The sequence below is a fragment of the Embiotoca jacksoni genome, unplaced genomic scaffold (assembly GCF_022577435.1).
Source record: "Embiotoca jacksoni isolate LCO1_2020_lvr unplaced genomic scaffold, fEmbJac1.0.p SCAF_144, whole genome shotgun sequence".
NCBI classification, from domain to species: Eukaryota; Metazoa; Chordata; class Actinopteri; family Embiotocidae; genus Embiotoca; species Embiotoca jacksoni.
The window spans coordinates 48955-61176 of record NW_027185279.1 but is presented as its reverse complement, the minus strand read 5'-3'; the positions used below and the strand labels follow the sequence as shown (position 1 = coordinate 61176).

The following is a 12222-nucleotide window of genomic DNA, read 5'->3' as shown; positions in this document are numbered from 1 at the left end:
TAGTAAAAGTAAAAACAACATTATATTGCGTATTATATTAAATTCAATCACAATTCCATATTCTCATTGAGAAGGCAGAAGGTGGTTTTGATGTACCGTCTCATCCTCCTCGTGTACCCCCCTCCCCCCTCCCGCAGCTCTCGGCAATCCAATCGGGCCGCGGCCTCACGTCCGCCGCGGCGACCTGGCCCGCTGCGGCGGGATGTTCCGAGCGGCCGTCCTCAGCGCCGACAGGACGCGACTCCACGAGCACCGCAGGGAGGGAGGTCCGAGCGCGGAGGCGGAGGAGCTCCTGGCCTTCCCTGACGACCGGGCGTCGAGCCTCCGGCCGGACCCGTCGCACCTAAAGTACAGGTAGAGGTCAAACATTTTCACAATCCTTTTAAGATACGTGTTGAAAACCCACATTTGCTTTCTTTTGCCGGACAGACGCGGTCAGTAAGATTTGATACGGACTTCATTTGAAGCTTTTAAGGGGTGACGCCTTCCCTCATCCACCTTTCTAATCTATTTGTTTTCATTCTCTGGTAACAGAGAGCGTGCAGGCGAAGAGGGCCTGAGTCATCAGAATTTCCCGCTACATATTATTACATTATGGTATGTATTAAGTCGTAAATTTTGAAATGTGTTTCTACAACCTTCCCCCTGTCTTCAGGACCATCTTCACGGGCGTGCCCCGCTATAACTACGTGGACACCAGATACGCCTTCACCGAGGAAGAGGAGGAGCAGAGACGCCGGCATCGGCAGATTTACGCCGACTACATCAAACAGCTCAGACGAACACAGACGGAGAGGGACGAGGAGAGGTCGGTTTTTATTCTGAATATTATATGACTGTTGATCTTTAGGCCAAAGGTGAGAAATACATCAGCTTCAGCAAATATCTGCTGAACACTGCAGATATAAAATTGACTGAATTTTAGGAGTACTCAATCAGAAATGTTTTTTTTGTCCTCTGACAGCAAAGCAGACATTATACTTTCATCTGCTTCATACATATTGAGCAGAAGTTACATAACATCAGAACTTTTTTTTTTTTTTAATGAATACAATTATTTATTCGGTAAAACACGTGCCCCTAAAGTTTGACTTTGTGTTTTTAGAGAAGAAGAAGAGGGGGAGGACGACGACGTGGACATCGGGATCGTTCCTGCCCACGGCCTCGTTCCCCCGACCCTCCTCCTCAGCGACATAAAGAACAGCAGCGCCCCGGACGGCGAGCCAAACCACACATACGGTTCCCCGGGAAACAGCCGTCCTCTAGACACGACCTCTATCACCCAGGTGGTGCGCTGTCAGGTCTAAAAAAAAAAAAAAAAAACATTTTTCAAATCATTTAAATGTAGAAAATTTAACTTTTTTTTTCTTTCTTTCGGTCTTTCCGTGCATTTTTTGTTTTTTTGTTTCAGGTTTCCGAGGGAATGAATGGAGTTCCTACTACGAGCCAGGAGGTGGCGGACTGTGACAAGTCTCTGACTGCTGAGGAGCTCTACCAAGTCGTCATAGGTTGGAATTTGGTTGTTTTATGCGGCATTTTTAAACACATATTTACCCCACAAATAAAAGAAATACGCTCATGTTCTGTATCTTCAAACCTGATTATCTCTATTACGTCAGATTTGTGCATCCAAAGCCTTAAAAACTATATTTAAATTGAACTGAATTGAATTTTTAACTAATAAAGCATTTCTTTTTCCATTAATTTAGGAGAGTGTTCAGATTCCCACTCTTTCATAAATACTCGTACAATCAAAGTGAAAGAATTGAATAATATAACTCCATGGATTCCTCTTTGCATTTTGGGATATATTTGAAAACTTTTCAAAATTGAGGGATTCAAATTACCCCCCCCCCCCCCCCCGAAAATAACCTCTGACAGACTATGTTCACAAAGGCTTATCTGTATTCGTTATTAATTTTTTTTTTTATGTGAAACACTGCATGTCATTTTCTGGCTGTAAAGCACTTTGAGCTGCAATTTCTTGTACAAAAAAAGTTTCTTCTTCTCCTGAAGTCATTGTACATATGTTCACCAGGAAGTAGAGAGAGAGAGAGAGAGATAGATAGAGAGAGAGCGAGTCTCTTCACTCGGAGAACAGTAGTCGTGTCCAGGAGTTATTAAGGACCGCCCTCTTCTCCTCGTCAGGCCCCTCGTTGGTGGACTTCGGCAGCGTGTGCGCCCAGTCGGCGAGCGTCCGCAGGCTGGAGCTGACCAATCAGCTGCCGGCGTACGTGTGGGTGCAGCTGGAGGTGGACTGCCCCGAGCTGCAGGGCTCCTCCCCCCTCTCCCACGTCCTGCCACCTCGCTGCCGCGCCACCTTGCCGCTGACGTTCCAGAGCAGCAAGATGGGTCCCTTCTACCGGTCGGTGGGCGGGGGAGGGGGGAGGGGGAGGGGGGCTGCTGCTCAACTTTTATGATGAGAAAATCACTTCGATATAAATACATATATATATATATATATATATATATTTTCCCCCCCCTTTCCAGAGCTGTGTCCTACTCCGTGAACAAGCAGCACCCCGGTCAGATTGTGGTCCAGGCCCGCGTCATCCCGCCGGCCCTGGAGCTGTCCACCACGCGGCTGGTGCTCCGCCCGAACCCGACTCTGCTCGCCGCCTACGGGCTCAGGAGCTCGGTGACCCTCCGGAACCGGCGCAACCACGCCGCCGAGTTCATGTGGCGACCGGTCGTCACGGAGACCGGCATCCTGTTCTCCATTCGACCCGCCACAGGTGCAAAAGCAAAACAAAAGCAAAAAAAGCATTTTCAAAGCCCAAAATATCAAGAATAACACGTATTTCGCGTATTTAATTGGTAGATGCGAGCTGACGTCTCCTCCGCTTTGCCTCCAGGTGTGGTGGAGCCCTTCAAAGAGTTGGACTGCGAGGTGGTGTGGCATCCCTCCTTCTCCTCCCCGTCGGAAGGAGACTTCGACCTCTACGTCCACAACGGCAACACACAACGCCTGCACTGCGTCGCCAAGGTCGCTCCTTAGAAACGGGAAGATGACTTTCCATCTGTTTTCCGCTCCGCTTTCACCGCTTGCGGTCTTTTGAGTCGGCTGTTCAAGCGAGCCTCCTTCCAGAATCCGACACGCGCCTGCTTCGCGAGCGTAGGATTGTTCGTATCCAACGCGTCACCGGCGTGGCTGCGCGTTCGCCGTTGCCACGGCAACCCACGCACAGGTCACTCGGTGGTGTCCGGAGACGTCGGAATCAGATCTGTTCTGAGAGATTTGAGAAAAAAAAAATCGGGACGAAACGAAGCTTTTATTGACTCGTTCATATTTCTTTATTTTGTTTTTGTTGTTTTTGTTCGACAGTCAATGAAACCAGATCCATCAAAGATATGTCAGATATTGATTTGTGCTTCTCGACAGCCGTCTCAGTCGACCAGAAAGACGAATGTGTTTGAAGTCAGAAACTCTGAATGAGCGTCTCTGTGCTCCTCTCAGGTCGGAGCCACCAGCGTCACGCTGGCAGAAAAACGCCTCCTGTTCGGATCGGTTCCTCTCAACATGCCTTCAGTCAGGACCGCCGTCCTGCACAACGCCGGGCAGAACCACGCCTACTACCGGGTGCGCACACACACACACACACACACACACACACACACACACACGCGACAAAGAACGCCTCTTTACGTGCCCTCGTTTCGCGGCAGGTTCTGGACGTGCGCCCTCTGCCCGGCATGGTGGTGAGTCCGTCCGAGGGCGTGGTGCCGAGCAGAGGCCGGGCGACGCTCGAGATCCGCTTCGACCCGGACGCCGTCTTCAAATTCGACACCGCAGTCGAGGTGAGAGAGGGAGAGAGGGAGAGGGGGAGGGGGGGGATCTTTAATCTCGCGGCGGGACGGTCCCCTAAGCGCGTGTCCTCGTGTCGCAGGTCGCCCTGAGGAACACGAGGTCCGTCGAGCTCAGGGTGAGCGGATCGGTGGAGCCGCCGGACGTCGACATCAGCGTGGTGAGTGCTCGAACCGATGAAGGAAGCCGTCGCAGAAATGGCCGACGTACAAAACGCCCACAAAATGGCGTTTTCCGGAGGGGGGTGGGAGGGGGGGGGGGGACTTTTCAAACGGTGATTTAAGCAGCGGTGTGATGTCACGATGGGAGCGTCCCATTTTTGCCGCCTTGTACCGCTTTTGTTTTTGATAACACTCAAACACTACAGCTGGGATGTCAGAACTGGGAGCATACCGCGTGTTGAATTAATTTAGTTTTGTCTACATCTAAATATTTAACGTCAGCGTGGTGGACATTGTCAAATTTGCCAAAAGGATCTAGAAGTTGTTAAACGTGTGGTTACATCATAACCTCGGTTCTCTGAGTGAAGAGACTCTCCACCAATATGAAATGATTAATACAGTGTTGAATATATGCCGGAGGACCCCCCCCCCCCGCCCCCCCACCCCTCTCTCTAGGTTCGAAATGGACTCCTGGATCATACCTGTGGTTTTCAACATTTTTAATCCCCACAGATGTGATAATGACTCGGCTCAGTAGGATCAAATAAATTATAGAAGAAAAAAAAAAAAAAGTACAAAAGAGACAGTTTAAGGAGAAAGAAAAGACTTTAAACTTTCTTTTAATGTGTGTGTGTGTGTGTGTGTGTCTCTGGAAACAGCAGGGGTTTGCGCCTTTTGAAAGAAACGGTGAGTCGGGGAGATTCTGCTCTTCGTACGTTTCTGGTCGTTTCAAACGATTCATTATCTTTTTCTTTTCTTTTCTCTTTTTTTTATTTTACTTTATCCGTGCCGGAGTCACTTCTCGACAGGTTATTATTCTTAAGTAGCTTTCAAAAACTTTGCAGATAAGAGTTCCTCTATAAGTTTTCTCCTTTAAATTTATGAGATAAAAAGGATTACGAAGACTGTATTTTTAAAAAAATTTTTTATGAGTTTTTGACACCGACTTCCCCGTTTAGGGTCTTGATATTCGTGTTGTTGTTGTTTACCGCTGCATGTTAATTGGATGATTAAACGTCACGGCGACGCGACCGCGTACCTGCGAGATTTCTACGCTTTGAGATTTCTTCTCTCTCTCTCTGTCTCCTTCTTTTTTCAGACCTGGTTCCGGTTCCGCGGCGTCCACGTCGGATCTCGCCGAGCGATCCCGTTCGCTCTCACCAACCGCACGCCGGTGGCGGCGCGGGTGACCTTTGACCTCTCCGAGCACGAAGACTTCTCTCTCCGGCTGCCTCGGCCCTCAGCAGGTACGCACGCGTCCTGCGGAGAGTCGCGCAGAATCAGCCGGATCTTTAGAAATAAAAGATGACAGATTTCGTGTGTGTGTGTGTGTGTGTGTGTGCGTGTGTGTGTCACTTTACACACAGAGAGCGTCGTGGAGGTCAAAGGTCGGCAGACGGTGAACTGCTCCCTCGTCTTCTCCCCCCACGGAGGTGAGTCCGCCGAACGTCTCCCGGGGGGAAATCGATAAGACGGAACTGGTACAAATTTGGTTCCCGAGTTAAACATTGAGGGAAAATGTCGCCCCCCCCCCTCCCCCGCAGGTATGCGGCTACGACTTCGACCTCCCCATGACGCTCAACGGCGTGAGATGGACCTCCGCCGCTCCGTCCTCCTCCACCTCCTCCTGGCTGCCGGCCGACGGCAGGAAGCAGGCCATCCAGCTGCTTTCCTGCTCCGTCGCCACGGCGACACAGCCGCGCGTACAGGCCACGGGTAGGTCGACCGTATTCCAAAGTGTCACACGTGAGAACGAGGTTCGCGCCGTCATCCTTTTCTCTTTCTGTTCAAATGTCTTTTAGTGCTGCGCGCCCCGCTGGAAATGTCCCCCTGCAGTCTGCGGTTCCACGTGGAACCGCAGTCCGACACTCTCACCAAGGTATCAGCAAGTGTTTAAAGCAGGGGTCTGAAAATCTCTCGCCTCCTTCCGCTTGTCACCTTTACTCTCGTTCCTTTTCAGTCTCGTTCCCGACTTTCCGACTCGATTTTTTTTTTTTGTCTCTCTCTCCCCTCCTTTTTTTTTTTTTTTTTTTTTTTGCAGAAAGTTGAGCTGAAGGCGGCGTGCGAAGCGAGCGCGTGTTGGTGCCACGTCGCCGGGCGGCGCGTGCGCTGGTGGTTCGGCCTCGGCGCGCCGGGGGAGCCGTGCGCGGCCTCGCCGTCGTCGGGCAGCCTGGGGCCCGGCGAGTCCGTCTGCTTGGCGGTCGGCCTCAGGCCCGACGCCCTCGGAGCAGGTGACGTAGGATTTGGAAACGCACAAACGCATCACGGGTGGACACCAGATCACATCAGCACCATTTACATCACTTGACCCCCCCCCCCCCTCCTCCCCGGTGGGCGGGGCGAGGTGGAAGCACGTATCACGTGACATCACGCTGCGGTGTGTTTTCATTCTTTTGGGCTCCTCCTTGTACTCACTGAACCGAAGTGACATCCGGGTAACCTCCATTTCACCTCGTCCCACTACTGAATCTCAGATTACTGCCTCCCAAGAGACTGTTTTTATTTTTTTTTAGGTGTGCGTTGCTAAAAAGTTTTTTATTTTTTTTTAAACACTTATAAAATGAATAAATGTAAACCGTCGACGCAAATCCCACCCGACAGAGTTTGGACCTTCCTTTCCTCCTAGTGTCCGGACGAGTGGCCGAGCTGTCCCTCCCTCTTTACCTGGGAGGTGAGGAGGAGGAGGAGGAGGAAGGGGTACCATGGCCCTACAGAGAGCTGTCAATCACCGTCGCCCTCCAGTCTCCCGCCATCACCGTCCACCCGCCTCAGATCCTTCTCGCCCCGGTGCCGCTGGAGAGCAACGCGGTGACCACGCTCACCTTGGTGGCTGCGGGATATCCCAGGTTGGTACACACACACACACACACACACACACACACACACACACACTTCCACAGAGTGCCATTACTTTTGATTATCGGCTGCTTTGCGATCACAGTTGTAGCTCTCGGCTTTTCATTTTTTGTTTGGGTGAGACTCGCGCGTGTGTCAGGAGTCCAGTTTTGTCCTCCGTTTTTGCCCCCGATCACCTCTCCTCCCGTGTCCCCTGTCTTTGTCTGTGGCCACGCCACTCACCTCCCGTGGCCACGCCCCTCACCGGTCCCAGCAGATACAGCCACTCACCCCTGATCACCACCTGCAGGTATACTGCATCTCCCTGATCACCTCCCCAGACTATACGTAACCTGCCCCTGCACAACTCTGGTCGTCGGTGCATTTTTGTTTAGTCACCCGTCCGTCCTCCGTCTGCTCTCCGTCCGTCCTCCGCCCGTCCTCCGTCAGCTCTCCGTCAGCTCTCCGTCAGTCCTGTTCCCGTTCCTCCGGCCTCTGTGCCTCCTGCGGATATCCCCCGTCAAAATCACCAGTCGGTGGAGTTGCCCTCCCGGCTCTGAACATTGTTGACGCCGTCCCTTCCGCTGGTCTGCCGGCTGCCCTGTTACCCGCGTCCCCCTGGAGCTGTCGGTCGAGTTGCCCCCCCGACTGGACGTAAAGTGGACACGCTCGGTGCCACCTTTTGGTTTGTAGTTTTTTGTTTGTTTTTTGGACAATAAAGACTGTATTTTTGGAACTTGAAACCTCGAGTCTGTGAGCTTGCATTTGGGTCCTGGAAAAACACCCCACCACATAACAGCGTGACCCGAAAAAATGTACTGTACTGTACGTACTTTTTTTATTTAAACTTATTTATTGATTTAATCTATTTTTTGGATGAATTTTATCGTGTATTCTCCACCTTAGAGATGGCGGTCGACAAAACAATCCCAGTCATACCACTTGATTTAAATGTCATTCTGAACGTCCTGTCGTATATTCACCTTCAAAGTTTCGGTGAAAACGACGTTATCTCCTGGTCCAGTTGGGCAAGAAATGATTTCTAAACATGAAAAAAAACAAAAAACATTTCAAATACAGTCAGTGTGTAAGTTCTGCCGTCTGCGCGTCTTTCTCGCAGCGGAACGAGGATTTCGGCCGAGGTGGACGAGGTGGAGACGAAGGAGGGGACGAAGGTCCAGCCGGTGTCGGTCACGTTCCCCGACGGGAACGCCATCCCGGCCCGGGAGGACCGCGGACAGGTACCCTACAAATTTACACAGGAACGTCTGACCCCCCCCCCCCCCCCAAAAAAAAAAGAAGACTGTCCTGTTGTCCATTTGTCCTCATATAAAACTATAATTATAATATGTAAATTAGCACACTTACTCCAGAGGTAATCGGTTTCACTCACAAAGTTGATTTAGATTGACAGATTCACTTCCTCCCTATTTCATGTTTTTTTTTTTTTTTTTTTTTTATTGAATATGCAATGTTGTTGTTTTGTTTTACAGTCTTTACTGAACTATTTGTGTTCTTTTTATTTTTTATTTCGGTTGCTACTCCTTCCTGTTCTGCAGCGCTGAAATGAAAGCTCGCTGTCAATCTGCTGCAGCTGCAACGCAAGAATGTTTCTCATTTTTGGCGTCAATAAAGTGCCTCCGTGTATCATTTGTTGTTGTTGTTGTTTTGTTTTTGTGATTCCCACCAACAGGAAGCCGGCGTCGCCTCTCTGCCCTGCAGCGTGTCCTTCCGCTCGTCCGTCCCTCTGTCCGTCTGCACGACCGTCACCTTCACCGACCACCTGCTCAACAGGTAACCGCTCCAGGTTGAAGTTGTTCTTCTGAAGTGTCCGAGGACGTCCCCGGCCTTTGATGCGCACCGTCGCCACGGTTACGGCCGTTGCACTCGCCTCGTCTTTCGTGTTCTTGCCGAGGCCGCGACAGCGACGCAACTCGCTTTCTTCGTTGATCAAATAGTAGCTACTGCACACAACTCCACTTCTACAAATATGTTCCTGTTTTGTTTCTTTCAGGGGCGGGGCATAAGTTAATTCTAAAATTTTTAGTTTTTAATCATTTACTCTTATTTATTGACACATTTTTGTTTTTAATTTAGCATTTTAAAAACAAGTCATGGAAAAATATATTTGGCCATAATTTCCAAGACCAAATGAACTTCTGCTTTGTACGCCACCGCCGCTCGTCATCTCTTTCTCTTTGTCGTCTGTTTGTTTCCTCCTTTACTTGGTCCCCGCACTTTGATCGTTTTGCAGTTTTCCTCTTTTTCTTTTTTTTTTCCCCCCTTTCTTTCTTTTTTTAACTTCTCATTTTCAACCGCGCTTTTTCCTCTCTCCTTCAGGTTCAAGGTGAAGCTGTGCGCCGTCGCCGACAACTGCCTGCTGACGGCGTGGCCCTACGTGGCCGCGCACCACCCCGAGCAGCGGATCGTCCTCAGGATGGGTACGCAGCGGAACGGAGGGGAGGGGGGGGGCGCCGAAAAACGTAACACCTCTGATCGGGCGTTTCGTGTCTTTTAGGGGCCACGGCTGTCGAGGCGATCCTCCAGCGCTATCACACGCCGAGTCCCGCCTCTTTCCGGACTTCGTCGTCGTTGTCTTCGTTCGATCACAACAGCTTGACGAACAAGAACTCGGGTCAGAAAATGTATTCCCTCCTTTTTTTTTTTTTTTTTTTTTTTCCACGATTTGTTCTGATTTTTTTTGTTGTTGTTGTTGCACATATTTTTTTAATCCTTTTCCAAGTCGTATCTTGCATTTTCTTTTTTCTTTACTTAATTTGTTCCTATTTTTACAACCGTATTGGGTTTCATTAACAATTCAACTAAATAAAATAAAAAAAAAAAAAAACATAAATATGAGTACTTGGACAAGAGCAAAGTATTCCCTCCTTTTTTGGGGGGGGATGTTTTGCTCTGATCCGTTTTGTGTTTTCTTTTTTTCTAAGTCGTATCTTTGCTCTTGTCCAAATACTCATATTTATGTGTTTTTTTTTCATTTTATTTAGTTGAATTGTTAATAAAAACCCAATACGGTTGTAAAAAATAGGAACAAATTAAGTAAAAAGAAAATGAAATGTATTCCCTCTTTTGTTTCTCAATGTTTTGTGTTTTTTTGTTTTGTTTATTACACATATTTTTCGTAACCCTTTGCGAAGTCGTATCTTTGCTCTCGTCCGAGTACTAATATTTAAAACGGGAGAGAATTCACGTTTTCTTTCAAATTTCGTCGAGTTGCATTGTTAATAAAAACCCAATACGGTCGTAAAAATAGGATACTTTTTAAAAAAAATATTTTATTTGGACTGTACAAGTTGCTGAAATTGAAATAAAAATGAAAGAAAAAAAAATCAAATGAAATGTCTTTGAGTGTATCTCTACATCCGCTTCAGATTTCTCTCCGGACAGCGACAGCGCGAGCCGACGGACCTGCGGCGACGCCTCGCCCGACGGCGAAGCCCCGTCCGTTCTCGGCCTCCCGGAATTCCCCGCCGCCGACACGGAGGAGGGCCTCTTTCACCGGAACGTGTTGCTGGCCGCCGAGCGCTGGTTCAGCCTCTTCGGCTGGTCGGGCGGACCGCATCCCGTCACCGTGCCGCACACGCTCAGGAGGTAGAAGTCCAAAAAAAAAAAAAAAAAAAAAAAAAAGTAGCTCGAGAGGCTCTTTTACTTTGAAAGGGGGACTTCCTGTTGTTTTAATGAGTCCCTCCTCTCTCCGCTCAGGGTCGTGTCCAAAATCGAAACGGACGCTTCCGGCGGATGCACTTCTCGCGTCACTCAAAATAAAGATTCAAGGTGGGTATGCGTGAAGTCTTATCATCACTCGGCCTTTCAGCGGATGGATAATAATATTATTGTCGGGTTTTTTTTTCACCTTAAGAAGTGAACAAAAACGGTCGCACAGGAACGACGCAAATAAATAGCAGTTGCTGAACGTAACGTCTCTTTCTGCGGTGGGTGGGAGGTTCGTTGTTTTTTTTTGTTTTGTGTTTTAGTTCATTTAAAGACTTTACAAGTAAAACAGTAGATAAAACTTGAACTGAAGCTTTGGAGGGATATCATTTCATGTTTCTGGATGCATATAAATAGCAGTTACTGAACGTAACCGCAGTCCTACGAGTACGTTTTTATTTCGTTTCTATCGGCGGTGGATGGGAGTTTTGCTTTTGTGTTTTTTTTTTGGGGTTAATTTAAAGACTTTACAAGTAAAACAGAAGATGATACTCGGAACCGGAGCTCCGGAGGGATTTCATTTCATCTTCGTGAACGCCGCTGCGCGTTGTTTCCTTCTTTTCTTTTCTTTTCTTTATTTTTTTGGTCGCAGGTCCGTCTCGGACATGCTCCGTCACCTGACCGGCGGGCAGATTCCCGGCATTCCTCGCTGCCAGACCTTTTCCGGCGACGTGGGCCGGCGCGTCGATCAGCTGCTGCGACAGCACGGAGCCATCCTGGCTTTCCTCAGGTGAGGTCAAACGACGCCGTCAACACAGCTCCAAGAAAAACACTCGCTCGCTTATTTTATGTTCTTCGGTGACATTTTGTAAAATAAATAAATTAATGTTTCCAGGGTGCAGGGAGCCTGTCTTTGCCACATCCGACCAGAGTACCTGCTAGACGCGCCGGAGTTCAAACACTGGTGCTCCCTGCAGGTACAGATCCACATTTCTGAAACCGCCGAGTTAAACACGCGCCGTCCTTTAAACTTCGTCTTCACAGCGTCGCAACTGAAGACTGTAAATACCCCGGTAGGATGTGATGTCATCGCTACATTCTCCAGGTTTCCTCGCAGGTAAAGGACGCCGAGCGCGGCCCGGACCTCGGCGGCGTCGACTACGAGTCTCTGAGCAAACGATGCTGGACCGACGTGCTGCTGCAAACATACAAGGTGAAACTCTTGCGGTTTTATTTCTTTAAACGGATTTAGTGCTGATTTTTTTTTTTATGAAAGAAACAAAACCCCCTCGTAGAACCGCGGTTACGTCCGGTGACTACTATTTATCCACCCGGTTCCCGCGTTTCATTTCAATCGTCCCGTTTCTCCGCTCCGTCCGCGTGGCTCGTGTTTCGGGAAGGGGGCGGAGCCTCACGGGTGAACGTCGAGGGAAGCTACGAACGGGCCGCGGTCGACGGACCCCGTGCCCCGATCAGACTCGGCAACGGGCGCCACAAACACAAACGCAGCAGAGAAAACAAAACTGGTAAAAATCATCATCTCCGGCCCGAAAAATGTACTTCGAATGTCATCAAAATAAACGAACGTCGGGTTGTCCTCGACGACGGATAACGCAGAGTGTCTCATCTTCAGGAATCCCTCGGCGCAGATTAAAAGTACGTGTCCCGTTTATGACTTTTAACGCTGGAAAAAAAAAAAAAAACCAATCATAAAACGTCAATCATAAAAAAACGTTGCAGTGAAAATGATTA

At 49.1% G+C, this 12222-nt stretch overlaps 1 protein-coding gene across 1 annotated transcript in view; it reads left to right on the top strand.

The window, feature by feature from the left end:
* Positions 1-12222, top strand: part of LOC138197602 (cilia- and flagella-associated protein 47-like) — a 37743-nt gene that overhangs the window by 4152 nt on the left and 21369 nt on the right. The window contains 25 exon segments of the mRNA XM_069148440.1: positions 138-354; positions 656-808; positions 1106-1286; positions 1412-1508; positions 2149-2365; positions 2491-2735; positions 2856-2986; positions 3458-3580; positions 3667-3798; positions 3888-3965; positions 5066-5213; positions 5334-5403; positions 5480-5682; positions 5769-5845; positions 6008-6197; positions 6593-6812; positions 7922-8042; positions 8495-8595; positions 9142-9242; positions 9320-9436; positions 10191-10410; positions 10522-10593; positions 11123-11260; positions 11366-11447; positions 11588-11683. Of these exon segments, the coding sequence (XP_069004541.1) occupies positions 138-354; positions 656-808; positions 1106-1286; positions 1412-1508; positions 2149-2365; positions 2491-2735; positions 2856-2986; positions 3458-3580; positions 3667-3798; positions 3888-3965; positions 5066-5213; positions 5334-5403; positions 5480-5682; positions 5769-5845; positions 6008-6197; positions 6593-6812; positions 7922-8042; positions 8495-8595; positions 9142-9242; positions 9320-9436; positions 10191-10410; positions 10522-10593; positions 11123-11260; positions 11366-11447; positions 11588-11683 (3530 nt within the window).